The following is a 25,863-nucleotide window of genomic DNA, read 5'->3' on the forward strand; positions in this document are numbered from 1 at the left end:
ATTTAAATGGTATAAAATTATATCTAATGAAATATTTTTATAAATCTTATAAACAGTAAATTTATATTGTTTCCATAAAGTTAGGGTCATTTTCAAAAGAGTTGTTGCATAAAATAGTCTATATTATTTAATCAATATCGTAGATAAACAGAAAAGAATTTCCGGAACAAAATATTGTTATTATTTCACGAAGGGTTTTAATCGTTAACAATGACTCTTTTGCATGCGCAATCGCTTTGAAGGCAATATACAAACCATTTCTTTCATACAGGCATTTTGAAGAACATGTACCATTTTTTCAAAATTCAAACAATATATTTTTGCAGCACATATACAGTTTTGTAACTTTTGTGTATCAGAAGTTGTGCCTTTTATTCTGAATAAACACTTTTTTGTTGCATCGCGTCTCAAGTTCATTACAGTTAATTTTAAAACAAAAATCATATAACTGGGTTAACCATCACATTAACATTATTTCAGTCATATACTGACGGGAAGTTAACTTTTGAGCAATCTTGTAAATTCCTGTGTTTTTTTGAGTTTTTTTTTCAACCAACAAATCAACTAGTCCAAAAAACATCTGCCGCGTTCAGGAGTTTAACTTGCAAATTCAAGGTCCATAGATGTAACACCGCAGACTGACCTAACCACGTAGGCCTTTTACCATTCCAGCACACCTCTTTTTAAAGCAAAATAAATAGCATTTGTAGTACCCCACATCCCTTAAAAAATAAAATGTGCAAAACCCACTTCCGGTTATGACGTAGATATAAATATACACGTTGAGGGTCAAACTAAAACAGCTGATTAAGTGATAATATGTGTATCATCATGTGTCTATTTAAGCTTGTATCACAATATTTCATACTGACGAAAAAAAAAAAAAACTTAATTCATTGAAAAATAAATTTTGATCTGTTAGGCATAATTTTTCTATTTTCGTTATTGTCTTTTGTTGCAAATTAAAGGACAACTCATTTGGTCTGTGGGCATCATGATGCGTCTAAAGTCTTTGGTTGTGTATGAAAAATCTAAAACGGTCACTGACTCTGGTTACTTACGTGTAAAAGGAACATTCATTGGGATTTCCAAAGAAAAGAAAAACCTTAATCGCGACGGTCAGCTTCTTTAAGCGGCAAGTTTTTGATCTGAAAATACTTTTAACTATTCGTGATTAATATATCTTATCATTACAGACATTGCTCTTTGAATCAAACATTGTGGAACATCTCAATATGGCTAGACTTGAATCATAGGTGCACGGAGAACGGTTAAGTCTCTTCCAAACTAGCTTTCACGGTGTTCATGTACCGGGCTTAAACTTCTATATCTTTTTGTGCAAAGATTTGAATAAAAGTACCTTTACAATAAAAGAAGCAGCTCAGGGGCAAGTACGTGATCTTTAACAAACACGAACAAACAAGAAACAAAACTATCTACAATCACAGACGTTTATTGTCCTTTCACAGACGACCTCTCTTAAATATGGGTATCCCTTGCGTCCATTTAACAGAACAATCAACTTGCAATCTAGATGCTTTGGCACAAATGGAATATATTAATACACACATTCTAACATTTTACGTAATTAAAACAGTCCCTAAAAAGCAATATTTAATGACAATTACTTACAGAGGTTAAAGAAACACAATCGAAAAAAAACTAAAAGTAAAAATAAATAAAAACTTTACACTGTCTCTAAATAACATGGCATTATATACTGTGCACAGACTTTTAAAATATGAAATAGCCAAAGTGTTTAATATTACAAATAAATACAAGTAAACAAAAATACAGGTTCTGTTACTCAAATTTCGCGTTATACCTAATGGTCAAAATTCCAGTGATAAAAGGCATTCGTTGACCATACACAAACTCTAGACTTGTTACATACGAAATTGATTTCCTTAAAAGAAGTAAAACGCTTTGTGACGTTTTACCAACTTCACATTAATGATTAAGGAAAGCAAATAACGTATAACTAAATACATAGGACCACAATTTGTTTAACATAAAGCTCTTGAAATAAAAACAAGCCCGTGTCTTTAGGTGTACGATATGATAAATTAATCATCTTCCGATATAAATATTAATATTGCACAAGTCCGGCTCGTAATTACAGTTTACGAATACACAACACAATTCCTTAGAATTCGAAAATGTAAAACTTTCACATGACTCCTTTGCAAAACATTTTTTCTGAAAGCTAAAACTGTTAACTAAGTATCTATTAATTCGGATAGTTCTAGAAATCGGACATGCCGATTGCGCTATCGAATTTATAATCTGGTACCCCGCTTCGCTGTACAGTTTCGGTTACGCGCCTCTGTGGTTCCTGGCCAGGGTATTTCGTTTCATGTGCAACACGTGACGTAGTAACGGTCTCACCTTGAGGTTTTTGCCCCGTGCCATCTGAATAATTAGAGCTGGTAGTCTTCTCTGACGAATGAATCATCTGATAGACAAAGGAGTCGTTCCAGTCTCGTTCACCAGGCACTGGTGGCTTCTTTGGCTGACTGTTGTTTATTAAAAATGAAAACGATCATATTTTATAATCAAAGTTGAAAAAATACACACATGTATTAAAAACATAAAGCTACATGCATTTTAATCGTAATAGCTTTAAGAAAATATTGTCAAACACTGATCTGATTTTGAGTGGGTCCAAAATTGCCAAACCAATTGAAAACCAGTTAATATTATTGAGTATTATCATGACGGAGCAAAACGAATTGGCCATCACTTAGTTTAAAAGACATTCTGTACATTGTATGAACGCTTCGGATTGACAGTATCATCCTTAGCTTTTTTGCCTATTAATGAATTCTAAATTCTAAATAATTTAATTTTCTGCCACTTAGACATTAAAATTTTTCATACTGAAAACAAATCGTTTATGATGAAATTTAAGTGTCCATAACCATTTTGCTTCTGTACAGAAAAAAGTACAAAAACCAAGTGATAAAGTTAAAAAAAACATGGTCCAATTACATGGATTATAGTGTATGCTTTTATGCAATAGTATACTGTACGGAATATTTGGAATACATGGTTAACATAGATTTGTGTATACATACAAAGTCATTATGTGTATACATACAAAGTCATAATGTGTATACATACAAATTTACATAAGTTGTATCTAGAAATATGCACACAAGTCAAACCTGATTGGGGGTGAAAATAATAAGGGTGGTACTGGGCTTGTCTACCGGGGAGAGTTTCTTAAGATATTCTTTACACATCACCAGGCCGGGTTCGAGTACAATATCTATACAGGCAACAAAAAATAACAATGCGAACACACAAACTAAATAACGCTTAACAAAAACTAAATTAAAATATGGTACGCTATTAACACACTTTTTCTAATCTACTCTACAGAACGCTGGAGAAACGTCACACAGAATGAAGCATTCGAACCATTCAAAACGTATATTTGTGACGTACAGTTTACAATATACTGAACATTCTTGGTTAAAAAACAAAATCCGGTAATTTCCAGAGTTAAATTATTCTGAATATATTATATATTTTTATGTAATTTTTGTACAATTTCTTATGTTCTATGTTATTGTAAATATTGAAACAATTTCTATTTGCTCTGAAGAAATAACTGAGAAAACGTGCAATTTTTCATGACTATTATTACAAAAAATCAAAACCCGAATTTGTTAAACTTTATCCAAGGCATTTGCAGTTCCACAAAATAAATACAATATTATTGTAATGCAGATAATTATCTATTACGCCCAATAACAAAAAAAAAAAATAAAATAAAATAAAATAATAATAATAAGTATTTATAATGCAATGCTAGTCCAACGTCAATTTCAGAGAAAATTAAAAATAAAAAATGGTATACACCCATGACTACAGTACAACTTGCACAGAGCAACACGTTTCGGGAGTCAAACAACGAAACAATGGTCGCTGTTGATAGGTGTTTCTTTGGAAGAACTGATAAGTTGGTTAAAATAGATGATTTGTATACAAGTAGGCCGTTCTGAGGAGGTTGCACGGTATATCAATTAAACGGTAGCTCTTCAGCGCTTCTTATGTAAAATTCTTCCAAGTATAATTTCCAATAACTATTTCTTAAACGGTAGAAAATTCCATTTATAGAATGCTACCATTGCATATGCATATTGTTCCACAGAGTTGTTCAGAGCATACCGAAAGTGTAACGTTTCTTTAGCGTCGTGTTAGTTAAAATAATTATGTAACATATACATTACACATTTGTTATACAATTACACAAGATTTTTAACATAAACATGTACATGACCATCAGTTCATAAACATTTCACGTAACCATAGCAGTACCAATAAAATGCTACATATTGCAAAAATGCTTAACAAAACTAACAAAACTATAAATGTGCCATGGAAATTCATAGCACGGCATACACACGATAGCTCCTATATATTGGGCAAAACTTCGTTCTTTTCCGTATCAAAGCGGCAATTCGATTCGAAGTTTATTGGGTCTTTTACAAGTATACGGAAAGTGGCGAAGAATGTCGAATATTTACGAGCATCTCACGGATGTATTGCCGTTATGACAAAACACTGAACAGTTAACAACTAAAGGCATTAATGCACATAAATATTATAAATAACGATTTTTATATCTATATGAGACACATGTAAACGAAATGTGGAGCTTACAATAATTTCTGTTCGTACCAACACTATAAAAGTTCAGCTTTAGCGGCAGAAGCCTATCACTGAGAAGTATAATTGACCTTTGACCTTCAGCATGCTAGCTATGTATAACGGACAACAGAAGCAACTAAAACACATGTTTACAATTCGAAGCACCAATCGTACTTAACTGACACCGAATAATTTGATGTTGGTACATAAACTAGCAACCATAACTTATTATGTATAATATAATGTTCAAATCATCAAATGTTAAAACAAGGTTACCATGGATATGATTTCTTTGATGAACAAATGTTAAGATTACATTTATTCATAACAAACAGTTGCCAAGAGACAAAACAAAATGCACGTGGTACTTTCAACATTCTATTAAATTTGGAGCTCATATCAAAAACATTTATCGTTAAAGAGGCAAATTTCTTTGAAGCAGAAAACATTCCTTTTGTTAAAAATGTGTTCCTTTGAACTGTGTTGAAAATACCAAACACACATCAGTTCGCGCCAAATTTTGACAATGCACTATTGATATGTCTATAGTCCGTTTCAATGTGAACCTTGCTATCAAGGAAAAGATTCATCTTAATTAACGATTTTTTTTATTTCAAAGCACGCAAGAACACCGATTGAAAAGAATTGCTTGTTTGAATAACCGTTTATGCTTGAATAAGGACAAAAATCACAGGAATGTGACCATCGTTAGTTGGTACTCTTTGAAACGGACTATATACACATAAAACAAAAAAGAAACATAGCAAGCAAACAAAATTATAAATATGCCATGCCAACATCACTTACGACGGTGAGAGAGCCCGGCCTTTAGTTTGACCAACATAGGAATCCATAACATTCGCATTTGAGTACAGACCAATGGGCGAGTTGTATTGTAAATGGACAACGTTCGGTGCTTGTCCAGCTTGTCCATAGCTACCTGAAACATCATTGAGGGCGGCATTAGGTGACAGGTGTTGAAATGTTGGTGATTGATAAGGGGAAGTCTCAGGGGGAGGAGCTTGGGACCTATAGGGTTTCGGTGGAACAGTGGGAGACACAGACCTATAGGCAGCAGACGGCGAGTGTTGATCCTGTCGCACGGTCGACTGGGCGGAAATTTGTACGATTTTCGGCTTCGGCGCAGTTGGCGGCTGTGGTGAATGCATATGCGGTCGATATGGCTGGTCAACGGTTGCACTCTGGTATCGTTCGGCCTCTAATGCCTCGCGTTCCCATGGCTTCATCATTTTGCTCTCACCACGAAGTGTATTGCTCCACGGTTGCCCGTCCATTTCGTCATCGTCACGTCGGGCGTTAACGGCAGGAGGTCTTGGTCGGGAGGACGTGGGTTTGGGTTGCTGTTGAGGTTGTGGTTTCGTGTAATCGACCCCAAAAGTCGTATATGAACTGTCACCTTGGGCCCGTGCACGACCGAAACTAGGAGTGGGTTTGCGGGATCGCTGAATGGCTGAAGAAAGGAAAAAGAAGGAAAACAAGCATGAGTGGATTGGATTGATTGCGACTACAACTAAGGGGGAATATTTAAAAAATAAATAAATGTACTGAACACAATAATATTAAGGGTATCGTAAAGAAATAAACAAATTTATGAATAAGTACACACCAGTAGATTTATTTCCAAATCATATATATTCGTTTTTTTAAATGTACGTATCTAAAAATAAACATATTTATATTGTAATTTATTAAAATGTCTTTAAAAATGGTAGCTTAGCTATTAAAAAATTAAAGATTGTCACTGTAAAGTTATTACAGGAAATAAAAACACATTTAAATAGAAGAATGTAACGTTTTCATTACATCAAATGATAAATTATTGATTAAATTAGCAGAATGTCACATAATGTCACTACATTTAATAAAATAATCATTGATTTTAAAAGCAGAATGTCAGAAATGTTATTACATCGAATAATCAATAATTGATTAACGTAACAAAATGTCACATAATCAGATGATGTTACTTCATCGAATTATCAATTTTTAAGTTTAATAGCAGAATGTCTCTAAATGTTTCTACATTGATAAGTTAATACATAATGTCTGATATAAATAGCAGAATGTACCATAATGCATCGAATAATACATAATTATAGATGCAATTAATGTAGTCTTACTGTAATGCTTTCCCGCCAAAAAACATCTTACATCGGCCAATATCGTAGCAAATCGGTTATTTCCAGAACGCTATTTTTTTTTCAAAACCTTGGGCATTAAATTATTGACAATCACTCAACCTTTATTGCTATGAACTAGTTCCGGTCGTAAACGGTTAAAAATCATTTTAATACCAAAGATAGTGAAAAATAAAGTTCCGGAAATGACCGATTTATTACGATGTTGGCCGATGTAAGAAATTTTTTGCGGGACAATATTACAGTAAGACTACCTTAACTGGTTGTTTCATCGAATATGTTAATCAAGTTACCGATATAATTTGCAGAATGTTAACGCTTAATCTTAAGTTGAATTTATCTAAGATATACTATGCTCATCCTTGAGTAAAATATCTTAATCAAAGAAATTTCTTGAAATCTATAAAATTCTTACTGAATATGTCTAATTAGAAAAAAAATAATGAACAAACTATGTAAGGGAAGCTGCGTTCCAAACTACAGGTAAAAGTGGTCTTTCAAAAAAAAAAACTGTCATTTTTTGGCACTATATATCACATATATAGTGTAAAAAGAATCTAGTTTGTGAGAAGTCAAAACATGTTTATTTTATATTTACAAAGGGATTGTGTAGCAATTATTTCTAATATCAAATTTGGGAATTGTATATCTCTAATAAACGGAATGTTAAACTTTCACCGAAATAGTCACTACTTATTTATTCCATTTTTGACAGAATATGCCAATGAGCTGATTTCCTAATTTATATAATAAACAGAATGGCACATTTTGCTATTATTGTTAATTATTAATTAATCAAATAAAATTATTAATAAATGTAAACTTTAAATAAAAAAAATATTGAAGCATTTTAGTAGTGTATATAATTATAGAGAAGTAAATGATTACGTTGGAGATATGTAAATAAAGGTGAAGGATATATATGTGTGTACAAAACAAAATATAAAATAAAAAAGTGAATGCACTCAGGGGTTAGAAAAAGCTGTATATAGGAAGCTAATATACAAATACATGTGTAGGTGAGTCTAAAAACCAAAAGGTTATTGATTTAGCTATTTAACGTAAATACACGTCTAAATTTTTTAAAATATTATTTGAAATCCAGTTACAACACAAGTAAAAAAATCTCGAAAATTTCTAATTCGGGAGTTCAGCTAAGACACAGCAAAAGTTAACCTACTAAAAACAGCATGGATTAATCCATGCGTTCGGAATTTACTAAAAATATATTTAGTTAGCTAGCAAATATAGCCTAAACATCATCCAAAGCAGAGTTTTGAGTCACCTGGGGGTGGGCCCCTTTGTTTGCCAAATATTTTTCTCCGTTCCCAAACAGGCGCGGTGGGATAATCATCTTCATCGGAACCCAGGGCATCTAACAATGAACGAAATAGTGTAACAGAACGAAATTATTTAACGAAATAGTGTAACAGAACGAAATAGTTTAACGAAATAGTGTAACAGAACGAAATAATGTAATGTCAGAGCCTTATAGTGAAACATTGCTAAACTTGATTCATCCGAACTGAACAAAACGGAATAAAAGTCAATTACATTCTGTTTTTCAACCTAATAGTGGAACAAAAAATAAAAGAAGAAATATTTATAAACATTGTAGCCTTAATTGTTACAAAAATGGACAAAAAAGTGAAGAACAATCTATTATTTTATGTACAAATCAAAAACAACCTAGTAAACGCTATTAAATCATATTAAACCACCTTAATAGGAAAGTGTTTCATATAAGCAATAAGCTTTCTTCTTAATCCTGGATGCAATTTATGTATTGTAATTTTGTTTGTAAATATTGAAGAAGAAATAAATATCATTTAAACCAAACCACCTTTATAGTGCTGAAAATGGCGAGAAAAGAAAGTGTTCAAGAAAGGGAGAACAATTATCCTTTGATACATTAAATTTGAACGCAGATAATTATCTCCCTGCAAATAACAAGAAATTCAAAATTCACAGAAATTTCAGAAGAAAATAGAGATATAAAATATTTTGGGCATTGTCGTTTCATAAAGCAGACGATAATATTCAGTACTGCTGTTTAATGGTTTCATGGTAACGTGAAATACTCATCTTTCCGACATGACATTCATTGAATGATTGACAATTTTGCCTACAAATAAAACAATTGCTTATCCTTGAAATATTTTATTCTTATTGATTGCAAGGCTGAAAATTGGTCAAAAACACTGATTAATACTGGATGTCAAAGAAAAACAACACAAGGGTTGTTGGTAAAAGGTGAAGCAAATGGTTGAAGATTTCAGGAATAAAACTTTATACATATATAAAAAGATATTTTCAGCACGTAAATCACGTGATCAGGGTATCCAAATGCACGCGAGCTTTGAGAAAAGTTTACCATGGGAAAACTCTCGATTCAAATAGTTTTTTTAACCATATTTTTCATATAAATAGACCAAATTTCTATCATTTCATTGCAAACGACAAATTGTTATGTGCTTTTTCTACCTTTTAAAGGCAATGATTTGAATTTAGTTAAAGCTTAGCAATTTTCTCAAATAATTCAATCGAAACCAACGTATGCACCAAATATATTTAAATTTTTGACAGTCAAAAGACTTTTGGTAAAAACAATAATGCATCGTGAATCGAGAGACATATCGGGTGCGCGCGCAACCAAAAGGCAACAAAGGTACAATGGTCGGCAATTAAGTTTAACTTGAGTTTAGGTACAAGCTTAACTTGAGTTTAGGTACAAGTTTAACTTGAGTTTAGGTACATATAGTCTGCATTCGTCGATTACCTTTCGGTCTAGGTAATGCTGGCAACTTGAAATAAAGCTCGGTTTGATATTCTAAATATAAATGCAATGTGATTAAGAAAGAAATGCAAAAATAAATAATAAAAATAAAATAAAATTCCGCTTCAGCTGATTTAAAAAAACAAAAAAAAAAAAAAAAAAAAACAACATCATTTGAGTGTGAAATCTTATCATTTGAGCTTGAAAAAGTCAAAAGAAATATCACGTGAAATGATTTACAATACCATACTAGCATTTTTGTCGGGCCATTTTCAGCTTTAATGATGTTGGAAAACCTCAAACAACACTATGTGCATGTGTATATATTTTTCAGACATACCTGGGCGAATGAGTAGAACCATCGACATTCTATAAACAAGCTAGAAACATGTAGCTTAAAACATGAGATTATTCAAAGTCGTTAACAGGATTTGAAACTGCAACAGTGCGAGGGAACATGAACCACTTTGCTCATTACCGACACGAAGACACTTCGTGTGTATATTGCAAGGTAAAAATAAAGTAATTTGAAAATGATAGTAAACAGAATAACATAGGTTTCACCATTAAAATATACTTATATAACGAACTAAAAAAGGGTGGTTCCAAATATAAATTTAATAAAAAAAAAGAAAAGAAGAAGTGAATTCATTAGTTATTCTCCGAAACGTAAGTTATATACAAAAAAGAGAGTGGAATAGGTTTATTAGAAAAAAAATCAAACCAACCCCAAGCTTTACAAGAAGTAACCCTTAACCTGCTAGAACCGGAAGTGAACAGTCTTTGCCACCACTATGCGGTCAGAACAGTATGTATATCCGTGCAGTCTGACATTTTGGTAACACCAAAACTAATAATGCAATAGTAGGATACTACGTCATCGCGCACCTGCAAAATGCTCCCAATTTTGCAGGTGCGCGATGACGTAGTATCCTACCATTGTTCTGGACATTTTAGAAATGTAAGCTGTTCAAGTTTATGATATAAATTCAGCAGGTTAAGGGTTTAATGTCTGAACGGAAAGCAGCGAAGCAGCTTTACTAAAAGTTAATGACGAAAAAGCCATGATTGGTGATATACCTGGTGACATACATATAGCAGCAAAATAAAATCCTGATTATTATAAGGAACACGTGGACGAAACTAAAGAAAGAAGTGAAATCGAGAAAGCAGTATCTTGCTTTTCAATAGCAGTAGATACGAAAATACTTAGTACATTGATAGAATTTGAAAGTTGGAAATTGCGATGGATAAGAGGTGTGTTATCGTACTTACTCGGCGGTTGTGGCGCCCCCTTCATAAAGTTTCTCCTCCTTTCATTAACACTTCCATAATCCTCTTCCTCCACACCCCTCTCCTCTTTGAATCCAAGAAAATAATTTTCAGAATTAACAAAAGAACTTGGACATTAATCGCTTTTATTTTGTAGAAATAATTACCCTTTTTCAGTAAGTTCAATTTTTCAGTACTTATTCGAAACTGTCATATATGTTACGTTTTAAAAACTATTGTAATATGAAATAAAGCAGGGTTCACACTGCCCATCATTATACCTATATTAAGCACAAATAAATAATCGGAGACTGATCATACTTGATGTCGTCAAAAATGATCAGGTCTTACTGGTCTACCTTGGTTGCCATAGCTCTGGTTTTCCTACCAGAAAAATGTTAACAATTCGAGGAGGCACAGAGAACCAAGTGTTCCAGAAGGGATCAGGTTGTTGGTAAATTTTGGTCGGGTTAATCAGAAAATCATTGTACTTAGATATATTTTGTTTGGATCTATACATGTTAAATTGTCGTGACCCGATCAGCTAGACCGCATTCAGACCATGTAGAATTGATATCATACAAGGGTTCTGTTTGGATCAGAATAATCGGAGAGAGACATGAATTTTTGTCGTCATATAACAGTGGGTAATGTTCGGCCGGCGATGGTAGCGGACGTAAAGTCATGTCAGAGGCTGGGTTGTCAAACTTTGTCTTAAGTTATGGTCAATCAATGTGATCAGATCGGCAGTGTGAACTCTGCTTAATCGAAATCCACCAATTCCCATACATTTTCAAAACGTGTTAGATAAGTTTCTGTATAGAAAGACTTCAGATACCTTAAATGGAAAATCCTAATCAAAGAGGTGGAGGAAGAAGAAATGGCGAAATAAATGCAATTAGTTTTTGATAATAAACATTATACATTGTTTGTGAAGTATCAGATGCTATAATATAATGTAATTTGAAAAGAAGACACGATTGAAAAGGTCTTAAAGTTATTTAATATTAAATAATTATTAAAATCTATAAAAGTATGCACAATATTAAACACACTGTAATATGTGCCTATATATTTCTTACATGTATCATAGTTATTTCTATAATAGATCTAAACAAAAACAGTCTTCTACAGATAAAAAGTGGGAAATGGTGGTGTTTTAATCTATGAATTAAATGGGCAGTGAATACCATGCTTTTAAAATCAAACATTAACTTGTAACAAAATAACTAGAACAACAGCACACACACAACATTCAGCAATACCTGGCTGTTTCACTGGAGGGCTCTGTGGAGCAGAGAACTGAGTTTGACTTTGAAAAGTCTGCTGCTGCTGGTAGCTTTGTTGTTGATGTTGCTGCTGTTGCTGTGGTTGGCCACCGTAGTCATACTGGTCTCTAGCCGGTACCGGCGCGGCTACGGGCCTATACTGAGTTTGTGGCGGTCTGTGACCAGCCACCCCGCCATAAGCCGAACCAAAATCCGGCCCACCTCCTCCGAATTTATTCAGAGTGACCTTCTTTGGCATAAATCCGGCCGACATGTCTCTATTTGGCTCTGTGTGTTGTACTAGTTTCGTCGCTGGTTTAGGAGGAGATGGTTTCTGTGGCGAGATAGGGATAGTTCGAGTCGGAGATTGGGGACCTTGCTTTCTTTGAATTGGAATAGTAATCTATAAGTAGAATAAATTTATGAGTGCACTGTTGTTGAAGCTAGATATCTAACTTGACAGTTAGAGACATGTATGGAAATGAAACAGTTTTACTTTTTACATAATTCTATGGTCAGTGGTTTAATAGAAACTTTATAATGTACAAATAGACGAGCCGTACTGTGTTCATTACTAACATTTATTGTGTTAAGGCGTCATTACTTTTTAACATTCACGAATCGTCATAATAAAGTTATAAATCTTTCAGTGCAAAAATGGATGCAGGCAGTATGTCACTGTCCAGAAACATTTCAAAATACATGAACAAAGAAGAGCAATATGATTATGTAATATATCTTTTCACTTAATTTATCGTTTTGTATGCCCAAAAAATATCTAGCAAAAACAAAAACAAAACAACCCAACATGTATGGTTAAATAAGCATTAAGTCTCTTTAATGTATTGTAACATTCGCACTTGCTTTTTAAAAACTATTTAACAATCGCACTGAAAGAATCGTACATCTTATATCACCAACATTTTATCCCGTTACCACCAGAGGAAGATAATAATTATATATATTATGATAAATTATAGAAAATGTAAACAAACAATTTTTAAGTTAAATAAAAATTATCTCAAATCTGGAGGCATGCAGCTTTTGTGGTACCTGAACCATTCGAATATTATTACATAAAATTTCTTATGTCAAAATATCTCTTTAAACTAATGTACAAAATTGAAAATTATTTTCACAAATCGTGTGTCTCTTGTTTAAACTAGAATAAAAAATGTAAATAAGTAAATATACCTGTGGAGCTCTTGTAGGGGACTGTGGGAGACTCGGTGCCCGGGTATCAGTTGCTGGTGTCAGCGGTTTGATGGTAATGTTTCCAAACGGTCTATAAATACAAAGTCAAAAAAACAGGTTATTACAAGTATCTATTACAACAATCAGTATAATTTTTACATCCCGTTATTTGTAATACAGCAGGACAACAGAGTATAAAAGTATAAGTTTGTTTTGTATGATGTATCCATGACTCAGATTTCATTCAAAAGCTTTTGCAAAAACAAAATGACATTATCACAAATTATCTACAAAAAAAAATCTAAAATTTACAATTTTCATGTATACACGATGAATACTTCTTAAGCACGGTGCTAGGGGGCGTGCACAGAAGTTTTCATTTACGACTGCAGCCCATCAAATTTGCGGTTTTGGATGTTCTATAGAGATTCCGTGCACTTTTTTGATAAATGTTATATTCCCCAATTTCAATCGACAGTTATTCAGAGTAAATCTCTTTGCAACCGGTGTTACAAATATTTGTTAACCTGAGTATATGATTCAGAGCTAAAGACAACGAATCTTATATACACATTGTCTTACCTTTGTACTAGAAATTCTATTTGCCCACCACCTCCACTGATCGCATCCTGTGCCTGCTTGTGTGTGAGATTGCTTGTGTCACGGCCGTTGATGGCAACAATGACGTCTCCTCTATGCAATTCACGCTCCGATGGGGTATTGGCGAACACCTGATAATATATAAAAAAGAGGATCTGGTAAATGATTATATAAGAAAGTGGTTTTTAAGTGACTGTCATAAGTAAGTATTTGTTATTCAGCATATTAACTAGAGACACAAATTAAAGTGGTCCATCGATTGATCTTTAAGGTAGACCATGGGTAATGGGCACTATAAGGAACTGTAAAATTAACAACATAGGACAGTTATGTGCATTAAAGCAAGTGATTGTTATTCAGCATAAACTAAAGACACAAATTAAAGTGGTCCATTGACCGATCTTTAAATGCAAGGTGTTTCTGCAAGAGTTTGCCATTCTGAGGGTGTTTTTTTTCCAGAAGATACACACGGTATTTTATTCATTATAAGACCACATAAGTTCAACCAACTTCAGTGAGCACTTATTTATAAATCATTCGATTAAAAAATTATATTGCTGTTAGTCATAATGACAGTTTTGTCATTCATAATACATAGAAAATGCCAAAAAGCATACAAACCAATACACAAACATATAATGACTATCTTACCCTACAAAAGTCGCCTTGCCAACTTTAAGCTTTTAGTATAAGTTACACAACAATCACTTATTATCAGTAATTTACAAAAAAACTTTATAAAAGGCAGTTTTTCGTTCCTTTTTATTTTTTATAGAGATTACATTTTAAGAGATTAACGTTTCTTTTGTTTCAAAGTTACAGTTACGTCTTACAAATGTTATGCTTTCTTTAGTTAATTTATTTTTACATATTTCTGTACATAACATTTACACGTTTCCTTTTTTTCATTCACATACTTCTCTTCTGATTAATTATCTTGATTAAATATAATAATCCTAGCCTACTTATTATAATAGTTGTTTGTTACCCCGGTATTTCGCGTTTATCATTCACCTTGGCAGATTGACAATAGTTTACAGTATTATATAGAATATGAGTGCTCTTTTTGTGTGTATAACACAACGCAGAAAGTCTGTGAAATGCATTTTGCAAAGGAATTTGACTTTTAAAATATGTGGTTTATAAACACGAAGATAAAAGTTATGCAGATACAGGTGTGAGTCATGCCCAGGTAACACATTTAGGAACATCGAATGATATAATCTGATCTACAATTTTGAAAGAAAACAATTTACCCATTCTCAATCGCCTACCTGTTTACAATAGTAATCTGACGACGAAAACAAATTTTTGCTGCAATAAGGCACGCAGCCTTCAAAGAATAAAACAACAAAAAATGACTAACGTTAAAGTCACCTTCTCTTATCTTATTCTATACACAATATACACTTACTTATATTATGCCAAATGTCAGTATCAATTTAGTATAAATTCATCTTTACCCTTTTAAGAAAATACCATCATCCTTTTCAAAATTAATTCCCCAAGGAGAAAGCCATTACACAGAATAACTATAAAGAACATATCCAAAAAGCGCTATCAAATTAGGTGATCAAATACTGGAATATAATTTGAGGACTTACAGCAACGAGCAAAATGTAGCATCCTTAATCATGTAATTTTTTAAAATACCTCCTGCACGATCGAACTCTATTGGATATCCGCACTAAACCTGAATCAGTATATATTACTCAGCAAAATCTCCGACCTTTGCCTCCTTGTAACTTCCATGTAAAATTCGGAGTCAAGAGCAGGTTACATCAATATATTCACATCAGTGTGCGTGTTTTAAGAACTTTAAAACAATTTGGATCGGATAGCAAACCAATATCAAATGGCATCTTTAAGTGTCTTCTACCAATGAAATGATGTTGCATTTATGTAAAAGTATTGAAAAGAAATTGTTGCAACCAAACATATATCCACGAAAAAATATCTATGCCACATAATATAAAATTACATAAATGCAGATGTACATAAATAAAGATCCAATGTCAATAAAAGTTGAAAAAGAAGAATTCTAACAGTCAGAGAAAAATGATGTTTTGACAAAAGTCAGAACAGAAAATGAAATGAATATCTAGAAGAAATCATCGAATATTCGTTTCTTCAAGAAGTAAAACATGACTTACAATTAAATTTATAGTCTGCGCTAAATTGGTTACCAAAACCAAAAAGTATATTCATAGAAGATCAAGATGATGAAACAAGACTGGTCAAATGGATTGTTCATGCCCTAATTATCTAATTTCTAAAATGAATAAATATTTCTAAATAATATTCAAAAATTGTTAGACACAAAAGATCATATAAAGGTCCGAAGAGATCATTTAATCTTTCAAGGTTGCAACAAAAGTAACTCTACAGTGTCCAACGCCATTACAAATGGAGAATTGGCCATTATGAAGGTCAAGTAAGCCTTCACATGTGTCCGACAGATTCTATATTGCTGGTTATGGAATTTTATGGTTCAAGTAAAACTAAACCTTTCTATTCTAAATCTTAAACAGTTTGTCCATTAGGCAAAGCTATGGATTTAAAGGTAAGTAGAAATTATCAGAAAAAAACCCACCACGTAACAGACGCTTGAGATTCACGCTCTATTGTATAAATAAACAATAATTAGAGGGCAAATATTTGGTAGGTACATTCTTACAGTGTATAATATGCTAAGCTGCTCTTTCATGTTATAATTAGAGAAAGAACACATGTGAACACTTACTTTAAGATAAAATATTGTGAAGAAAATAAATACCCTTCGTTACCTTATTTCCATCGGTTACAAGCTGTCCCAATAGAGCATTACTAGGTCATAAAAATATACAAAACAAATGAAAGATGGCTTTAATGATGAGGGTAATCAGCAACATTTTATCCAAATGATGGGAGTATTATCATGTATTCAGTATAGCATAAAACTCAACGGAATTCAAATAACACTTGCTGAATATAAATTAGCTTTGACAGTAATAAAGATCCTGGCGGAACTATGCTAAGGCAGAAATGGTTAAAACATCTTAGATGAAGCAAGTTCCAAATATCCAAGCAGCAGCCAAATATTATACAGTTTCTCAATAAACAATAAATGCGTATTAAAACGTACAACAATGAAGCATAAACCGATATTTTCCTAAAAACAAAAATAAGAAATTAAATTCAGAAAGAACAATAACCGATCAGACAACATTTAAAGCAATTGGCGAAAAACATTTGCAGCGTCACATATTTTTACGTACATGAATGGTTATCGGCGCACTAGATCGTCGTGACGTTAAAAGTACATTAGACGTCATTGCCATAATCCACAGTGAAATGGTATAACGGAGCGATTTAATCGAACCACAAAGAAGGTCACTCTCTCACTACATAACCGACTATTTTATAATAATCACAAAATCATTTCGCGTCTTAACTATTCGCAATATAAATATAACAATCTACCTGCTAATCAGAAAGTGTAGGCTATGTTTATTCTTGGCATAGGCTTTCGCTGTTAATGATACTACACGGTTGTTTTTATCCCGGATATTCTATTCTGAAGTATGGTGTAGCTTTTGAAGAATATTGCTTAAGATATTTTGTATGCTTACAATTGGTTTTCTCGTTTTCACCACAAACTTGTTGTAAATGTCAAGTAAATACCATTCATAACTTACTGTAGTAACCCAAATAAAAATACTGTAATCTCAAACTAAAATGTGAAGCTGGATATTTCAAATTTTCATGTCGATTTCATAATCATCTACGGCATAATCGTATACTCAATCAAATCATCAGAACTTCTACACTGCTTCTTATATAGTAATTTTTAATATTTTAGATCTACTTGATTTCATATTCATATTTTGGAACACCTGTCAAATATCTGTCAAAATGATGCATAAAACATACACAACTAGTATTGAAAACAACATATGTGCTTAGAATAAATAGATAAGTTATGAAATAGTTGACCTCTAAAGGTTGCCAAACATTCTCAAAATGAACATATTGTAAACTCGCAGACTCGCTTGGTTACCGGTAAATAAAAAGAATATCATTATACTTGTAATATTGTTCATCTTTTTATATTTTTGGGTGACTAACTGACCATAATTTATTCAACATTTGACTTTTCTGTTACGTTTGTACACGTCTTATGTTAAATTTTACCGTTTGGAGTATGTCAATAAATTGCACTTGGCATAAACATTAGGCTGAAATATTATGTTTTTTTTATTCAAATTTTATTTTTGCTTCTTATATCTTTTTTTCTAATATTAAAATCAATATAAAAATCTATAAACCGTCATATTTTAAAAATAAAAATATCAAAACTTGATGAGATTGTTCTCCGGAAAACGGATTCGTCTTTCCAAATTCCCTTATTTGGTTTTTTAAATGCCGCTACATATCATATATCACATCGCTTATTTGAAACCGTTGCATTTAAACATATGTTAAATATTTCTGTTCTTACTCAATTAAGGTTCATACTCCAAGCTGCGTGAGAACATTAAAAAATTTGGTCTAAAATACATCTAAATTGTATAATTTACATGTTTTTTTTTCAAAATAATGTGTGATCCCGAACATTTTTTTTTTCAAATTTCTTTTACTTAGTAATCAGTGAAAATCCATAGTTTAATCTCTCTCTAACTCAGTTTCTATCAACTTCATTAAGGAATGTGTTATTGCTAATCACAGCTGTTTCTAATTTATTTTCCATAGCGATGTGTACATCAGTCAGAATTTCACTGATTATAAATGTAACATATATATACATGCATCATAAACCTGTTCCAACACTTGTTCTAAAATAAACTCCAAATCGTCTACAGGTAAATGATGGTTTCTCACAAATTTCCACATATCAACATATATAAACACGTTTCTGTACATGATTGAAAGTAATGTCAAAGTATCTTACTTTAATTAGTTCTAAGAATTGCCTTAAAATTTATATTAGTTGTAGATGCTAGTATAGTTTTTCATCTTAGTGTAGTTGTATTTTATTTATTCTCCGGGATCATAGACTCTATTACGTGAAGTGTTGAATATTGAGCGTGGGAGTTGTTGCACATTTCACATCCTCTTTTGAACCCTTAGTCAATGCTTTTTGTTTCCGATACCATCCAGGTATTCCTTCTTCACATTTGTTTCTAAATACGTATTTCGTTCATTTTTTAAAAAGAGTTTTTATTGAGCTGCTAGAATAATGTGTAGATTTTAAAAAACGTTTCATCGAAACAGATGTTTGCTTTGCTTGCATACATGCCTTAAGAATATTTGTTGCCATTTGAACACATGTCGGGGGTTCAACTGTTTAGTAACATCATTTAACACATTAGCATATTTTTATATTTGTTTGAATTTTTATGGTCTAAACCTTTCTGTTTTTCAACAAATTATGTTATTGTTTCACATTATTTTATTGATACAAATGTATAATTGATTTAATATAATTGATAATTTGTGTAAAATATTGCACTATTTTATCTTATCCTGGTGTGGTTTATGCAAGAACAAAGGCTGATCATGTGACTGTGAACCTTAAAGTATCAATTGTGGTAACTTTACAGCAGATGGTTTTTGAAAATTAAGCTTAAGTGCAATTTTCAAAAGTTAAAATCACCATGGTTATACAATTAAAACATAACCTTTTAGACCAGAAAATACCGTTTTATAAAACTTCAAAACACAATTAAACATTATTAGCACAATTAAACTCATACCTGTTTGGAGCGATATAAAAGCAATAAACAAGGGCACCTAAAACTAAATGCATTCCTGTATGATTGCTAACAGCTGCTTTAACTGCTATAAATTTAGATAAAATGTCAATCAAGTGGTGGAACATGTTTCATTGGGAAAACACCTGAATCCGGGGGATCCTGGGGTTCATTGAAAAAAAAGAAAAAGAAGAAAAGAAATTAGCATTCTCAAAATGAAAAGTCGCTCGAAAAAGTTGTTCTTACATGCAGGAGGAAATTGCGGAAATTAAGATGAATTGACGCATTGCACGTGTATAAGCAAAATTCTTTACATACTTTTGTTTTGAATTAAATTTGGATCAACACCATTGAAGTCAATCGGACGCAATTTTAAGTTTTTCTAATGATATATATTTATGGCTTTATAGGAAATAGAAAAAGAAACACATTTGTTTACAAGGATCACATTTGAAACTAAAGAAAATTGATACAATTTTGGGGTAGATTTCGTTTTTAAACTCACTGAGGCCTTATGACAAGTTTCTTCTTTATTGATAAAAGATGACCTAAGAACCCATTCCTTGCAAAGTGTCACACACAAGAGTCACTAGATAGAATCCCTACATGCAATATTTCAACATCACGATCAGGTTTCGGACCAACAATGGTGAGCGGCTAACCACTAACTCACAGTCTCTGATATAACACGAGACTTGATTCAGAACGATGTTGTAAACAATGTAACGAAGGTTCCTGTACACATAAGTTGTCTGAGCCAAAATATTCCGAGGCTTTTGTATCAACAATGGAGAGATAATGTCCTTATGCTATATAAACATGCATCCTCTTTTCCAATCTTTCCATCCTCATATAACAAGGCTTATAGTTGATTGCGTGGGCAATTTTGATTCAATTCTGATTTCATAAGCAATGAGATTTGTATCCAACCTTGCATAATTGCATAAAGAGTTTACCTTTTCTTACTAATTACTTACTAATTTATAATTCTTACGAATTCGATGTTTACAATATTTTATCTTTTCTTTACGCTATGTTGATAAATGTATTTGCAAACTCACATGTATTCGATATATGATTTTGATCACTTACACGTTTTCTATGTATTTACTTTAACATTTATTCGTATTTGATGCATATTTTGTGCGCTCTAACACGTATTCTATGTATGAATTTGCACATTAATACACATGTATTTATTTTCGCACTTACACTTTTTCGATGTATGATTAGACCTACCTTTAAAATAGTTTCTGACTGCAATTTTTCTGAACTTATTTTTACAATTTTGTGTATATATTCCTAAATAATGTGCTTCCTATTTTCGTTTATTGCGTTAATATAACATTGTCTATTTTGCAATTTTGTGGTATATTTCTGTTTCTCAAAATGCATTTTTGAAATTTTAAATAGCTTAATCTGGAAAATGTAAACGAATATAGTTTCCTCCGCAGAATGAAATGTTGAATAGCTAACTGCTCAGAAATAGTACTCTTATTTTTAAAACGTCTTCTCAAAATAAAACAATTCCGGCATATTTTTAGCTTTGGCAGGTTCCGTGTCTCGAATTTGATTAGCATCATTAGTAAGATAACTTTACAACATAAACTCAAAACTATGGAAAGCCATTGAGACCGTTTCAGAATATCGTATTATGTCACTATAATTGTTTCTTTTACCTTGAAAATGTTTCAACGGAACAATTCTTAAATATATCATTTATAATCCATGTAAAATCCTTGCAGCTACAATAATTCTTTAATAATTGTGTGTCAGAAAAAAACAACGCTTTTAAACAAAAGCAATAAAGAAAGCAGAAGGTAATCCAACAAACTGTCATGTTTATATATGATCCACCCTTGATAGCTATCAACCTAAATACCTAAATCATCTATAATAAATCTCATTTTCAGAATATTTGAAATACTTTGTTCTAAATATTTCAAAACAGACATGCGGTTATTTTTGCTTCATTTACATTTCTTTTTATCAAGACCACGGAAAAATGTGAACTAACTGAAATTTGTATGGAATCTTAGTTAACTTATTGAATTAACACCCTTAGATATAAATGGTGTTTTAGAGCATTTCCATTTTTTTTTTGTTTACGAAATTAAAAAAAAAATGAGCACTTTAAATCGTATAACAGTTGTTTTCATGTAAAATTTATAAAAAAAAACCCCACTTAACCCGACAAATGACCAGAAATATGATATTTGTTTTCAATATTTTCATGTCGTTGTAAAAGATCTTACATACGCTTCCTTGTTTTCAAGGTCACTTGTTAGAAGCTAAGAGAACAATCTTTTTTATATCTAACATTTAGACCATATTTTTTCTCAGAACTTCTGTGTTGAGCAATGTTTTTCAATCTTATAAAATGATCTTTTCTTATACATGATTATATATATTTTTATATATTCAATTAAAAAGTTACTCCCGTCGCGATTTCATAGCAAATTTCATAATTAACTACTTTGAAATACAGATCCCATTTTTATGAATAAATAATACAATAATCTCCAAAACAAAGTAAGGTATCCTTTCGATTATATCATCTTCTTACATTAAAAGAAGAAACACACTTAAACTCCCCAAAGAGATCATGATATCAAAACTTTTCTTTTAACGAACAAATTTTCCGAATTAGACATGAAACAATTACCTGCACGCATGCCTTCAACACTTCTGGCGCTTGTGTGTTGTGTTTTCAGGTAATTATTGTGCATGTTACATCAAATTCTAATAAAATTCTGGTATAATTCCCCTGGAATGCATACACATTTGGATAGGTATATAAATATTCTAATAAAGATGAAATCGTTATGCAATAACTGATCCCTGATTGATTGATTTCAAGGTCATTTCTGTCTGTGCTTTGAATTATTTTTACAGTTGAATTGTATACGCGTCTAACAGAATAGAACTCGGGTGAATAACAAATACCATGTATTAAGCTAGCTATTTCCTTCATTTACAGAAAATGGTGACCTTCTAGTAGGTCGTATTCTGTATTCTTATTTTGCCACAGGTACGTAATTAAGCGTTGCATATTTCTGGTATATACGCAAGAAGATAGGATCGGCTAAGAAAGAATAGTGGTTACATATCGGCGGGGCTTATCAGTACGTAAATCTATTGATGTTATGATACAGTTAATGCATTTAGACGTTCAGACAAACCTTGGCATATTGTTTCCATCAGAGAAGTAAGTTCGATAGCTTGATATACACAATAAGTACTCAATTTTTAGAATTTACGAGTATCTATTACGCTTAACATAGTAATATTTACAACGTGTTACTCGTACGATATGCACCTACACAGTTTTGCATAGCAGATACATTTATGATTTCATTGTTTTGACAGACTGCCTACGAGGTTACGTAAATAATAAGTTAATATGGCCTACAGATTTCTTGAACATATGATCTGGATGTTATAATAAGGTGAAAATATATAAAGAAAACATATGAAAAATATCGTTTTGGTGTGCAAGAAAATGTTTTCTTTAAAACGTTTAACATTTCTCCCGCGCAATTTTAATAAGTAGTTTAGAAATGCTTCAAGAACATACAACGATTTTGACTTTCATACTGAAAACATGAATAAAGAATTTTAGACCTAAGTTTCATTTGTAGTTTTCTTTTTTATTTGAACAATAAATTGTCGGTAAAATGAACTTAAGACTTCACAAGGCCACACACATACATGAATTTAAATTCTTCTAACGTTTGAAAATTGGCTTTAGTTCAAAGACAAAATTTATTTCTGAACGTAAAGAATGTGATGATGACTGTTCGTTGTACACATAATAAATGTTAATTTTCATGTACATTTTTAAAATATATTTAAAAGTAAAGTTATGTCAAATAAATTAAGAAAGTATTAACACATTGCAGATGGCACTTTAAATCTAAGAAAATTACCAAAAATAGGTGAGAATTTTTTCTTTAAACCTTACTGCGCCTGCTTTACTCACGTAAAACTATGGTGATAAATACTGCAAAATCATTTATAAATTGCATATAACATGTAAATTATTTCTTGTGAATATTTTCACTTTTCTTGAAAAATATTAGTGTATTATTTAAGGTTGATTTTCTTGAAATATATTTGAGGCATGCAGCTTTAGATTAGAATTTTGTTTGTTTTGTTTGTTTAATCTGGTTGGTATTTACTACGATTTTACACATTTTTCGGTAATATCTCGGCGGTCAGTCCACCTAACCAACTTTCCTAGACAACTAACCAGTAATAACAATTTTCTTCGCTCGCAAGTGACCTACTACTAATCCGAAATGATTTCTGAATCAGTGGTGACACACAAATGACCATTAGACTCAATGTCCGAGATCAATTGCCACGGAGAAATTTTCCTTCTCCCAGGGATCGAACCATCCACACATGGATTACATATGCTATCCCTAAAAAGCTATGGAAAACTAAAAACCAGGAGACAATCAAGTAAAGTATCTTGCATTAGACTTCTCCTTAATTTGCTAAACATCTGAAAATGACTTGTCCATCTTTTAATTCTGGACATACTATTTTTTTTTCGGAATGTTTCAAAATATGTGCTGCCTGAATAGCGAAGAGTGCAGAACATAATAAGACTGCAGAGATGTTCCGGCTTTCTTGGTTTGTCGCATAGTTGGAATAAGATACCGGCCAGCAGTCTAAGAGTTAAATCATGTTAAGCTAATATAAATATAAATTATATAGAATAACCAAACCAGAATAAAACATTCCCTTACAACTATATTCAAGTGCCATTTTAATCAGTACCACCTTCATTATTAGATATTTACTAACGCCTACTAGAGCCGAAAGTGCACAGCCCTTGTTACCAGTATAGAGCCAGGCCAACTTGCACACCCGTGTACTCTGACCAGTGACGATGATTCCTTGATTATTGTAAAACTACTACGAATGGTTTATTCGAAGACCTTTTGACCTTTATTTCGTGAAAGTATTCCCTAGCACAGCACAAGCTTGCCATTTGGAAAATGGAATTACACTGTCCTTATCTCCTAATTGAAAATACCTCATCAATTAACGTCTAATACTTTTGATGCGAGAGGTAGAAAATAGACGCAGACATCTATGTGCTAAAAATAGATATTTCCTCCATGAGACTCACGATTTGAAAATCAAGGTAAGAAGAAATTGCAATTCAATAAGATTTATATAAAAATAGCTGAAATCTCTAAGCTGTTAGACGTACATCATAATAATAAACATTTCTTTAATAGAATGAAAGTTACATTATGAATTTTAATTTGCATTTAGTTTACGATACATGCACATATATATCAATCACGAAAGGAAAACAGTACGTAAGGGTGCGGATGAAATAATGTTTATGTGCCGAAAATTGTTCCTAAGTTTGTAACTGTGTTACTAACACTATCGTAAGTCATCTGCTAAACTAAGACTTGGTCATTTATTTGAAAACATACGACATAATATTGCTTCTCCCACATGTACAAATTATATTCAGCAAAGTCTGCTCTCAGGATATTTTTATAATACATGATTGTTTTTTTTTACAATGAGTTATCACCAATTTTACCACTGTTGAAGACATCTACTTGTTGGCAGTTGGTTATCCATAAGTGTTTCTAAATTCTGCTCAAGTACTTGCTTATTTGTTTTCCGCATGTAACTGCCAACTTTTTCACACATATATCTTTTGACACAGAGGTGAAGGGCGAATGACAATAAATATACATTTTTTGTATTATGTTCAACAAAATCGTCACAGAAACGAATGACCGCATACGTAACCTATTTGTACTTGAATCGCTTCATTTCATACAAGTGTCGCTTTAAAGGAACTCGGCTGAGATCAAAAAGCTTAAAAACATAACATTTGAAAATCTTACATAGATCAACCGGAGACTTTAAAACAGAAATAAATGCAAAAGATAACTAAGAAATTTACATTGTATCTTTGCGCAATTCTTAGCCCAATTTAAGTGAACGCTTTTCAATTTTGAGTATTTTTCACAATAAGAATAATTATTCTGGGGTAACGAAGAAAGCAAGTGATCTGAAATTTTGCACACAATTATTGGTTTAGATCCACATTAAATGTGTCATTAATCTCGGAAAATAATTCAAGTCTAGTCATGTAAAGAAACCTAAATGGAGTCCCTTTAATCTAATATCATTTATCTAATATTAGAATAAAGTTACAA

At 32.1% G+C, this 25,863-nt stretch overlaps 1 protein-coding gene across 9 annotated transcripts in view; it reads right to left on the bottom strand.

Annotated features, from left to right (window-relative positions):
- Nucleotides 1-1,437: 1,437 nt before the first annotated feature.
- Nucleotides 1,438-25,863, bottom strand: part of LOC132738658 (PDZ and LIM domain protein Zasp-like) — a 46,962-nt gene continuing 22,536 nt past the window's right edge. For 2 of the 9 annotated variants that reach the window (XM_060726343.1, XM_060726274.1), the window contains 7 exons: nt 13,911-14,059; nt 13,329-13,419; nt 12,132-12,537; nt 10,870-10,953; nt 8,104-8,193; nt 5,467-6,130; nt 1,438-2,516 (listed from right to left, as the gene is read on the bottom strand). In XM_060726343.1, the coding sequence (XP_060582326.1) occupies nt 2,246-2,516; nt 5,467-6,130; nt 8,104-8,193; nt 10,870-10,953; nt 12,132-12,537; nt 13,329-13,419; nt 13,911-14,059 (1,755 nt within the window). In that variant the 3' untranslated portion in view covers nt 1,438-2,245. Of the gene's footprint in view, nt 2,517-5,466; nt 6,131-8,103; nt 8,194-9,597; nt 9,649-10,869; nt 10,954-12,131; nt 12,538-13,328; nt 13,420-13,910; nt 14,060-17,185; nt 17,376-25,863 lie in introns of those variants that run through there. The other 7 variants (XM_060726490.1, XM_060726853.1, XM_060726419.1 and 4 more) reach the window with 7 other exon arrangements.

Source organism: Ruditapes philippinarum, unplaced genomic scaffold (genome assembly GCF_026571515.1).
Source record: "Ruditapes philippinarum isolate M1 unplaced genomic scaffold, ASM2657151v2 ctg324_1_1_1_1, whole genome shotgun sequence".
NCBI classification, from domain to species: Eukaryota; Metazoa; Mollusca; class Bivalvia; order Venerida; family Veneridae; genus Ruditapes; species Ruditapes philippinarum.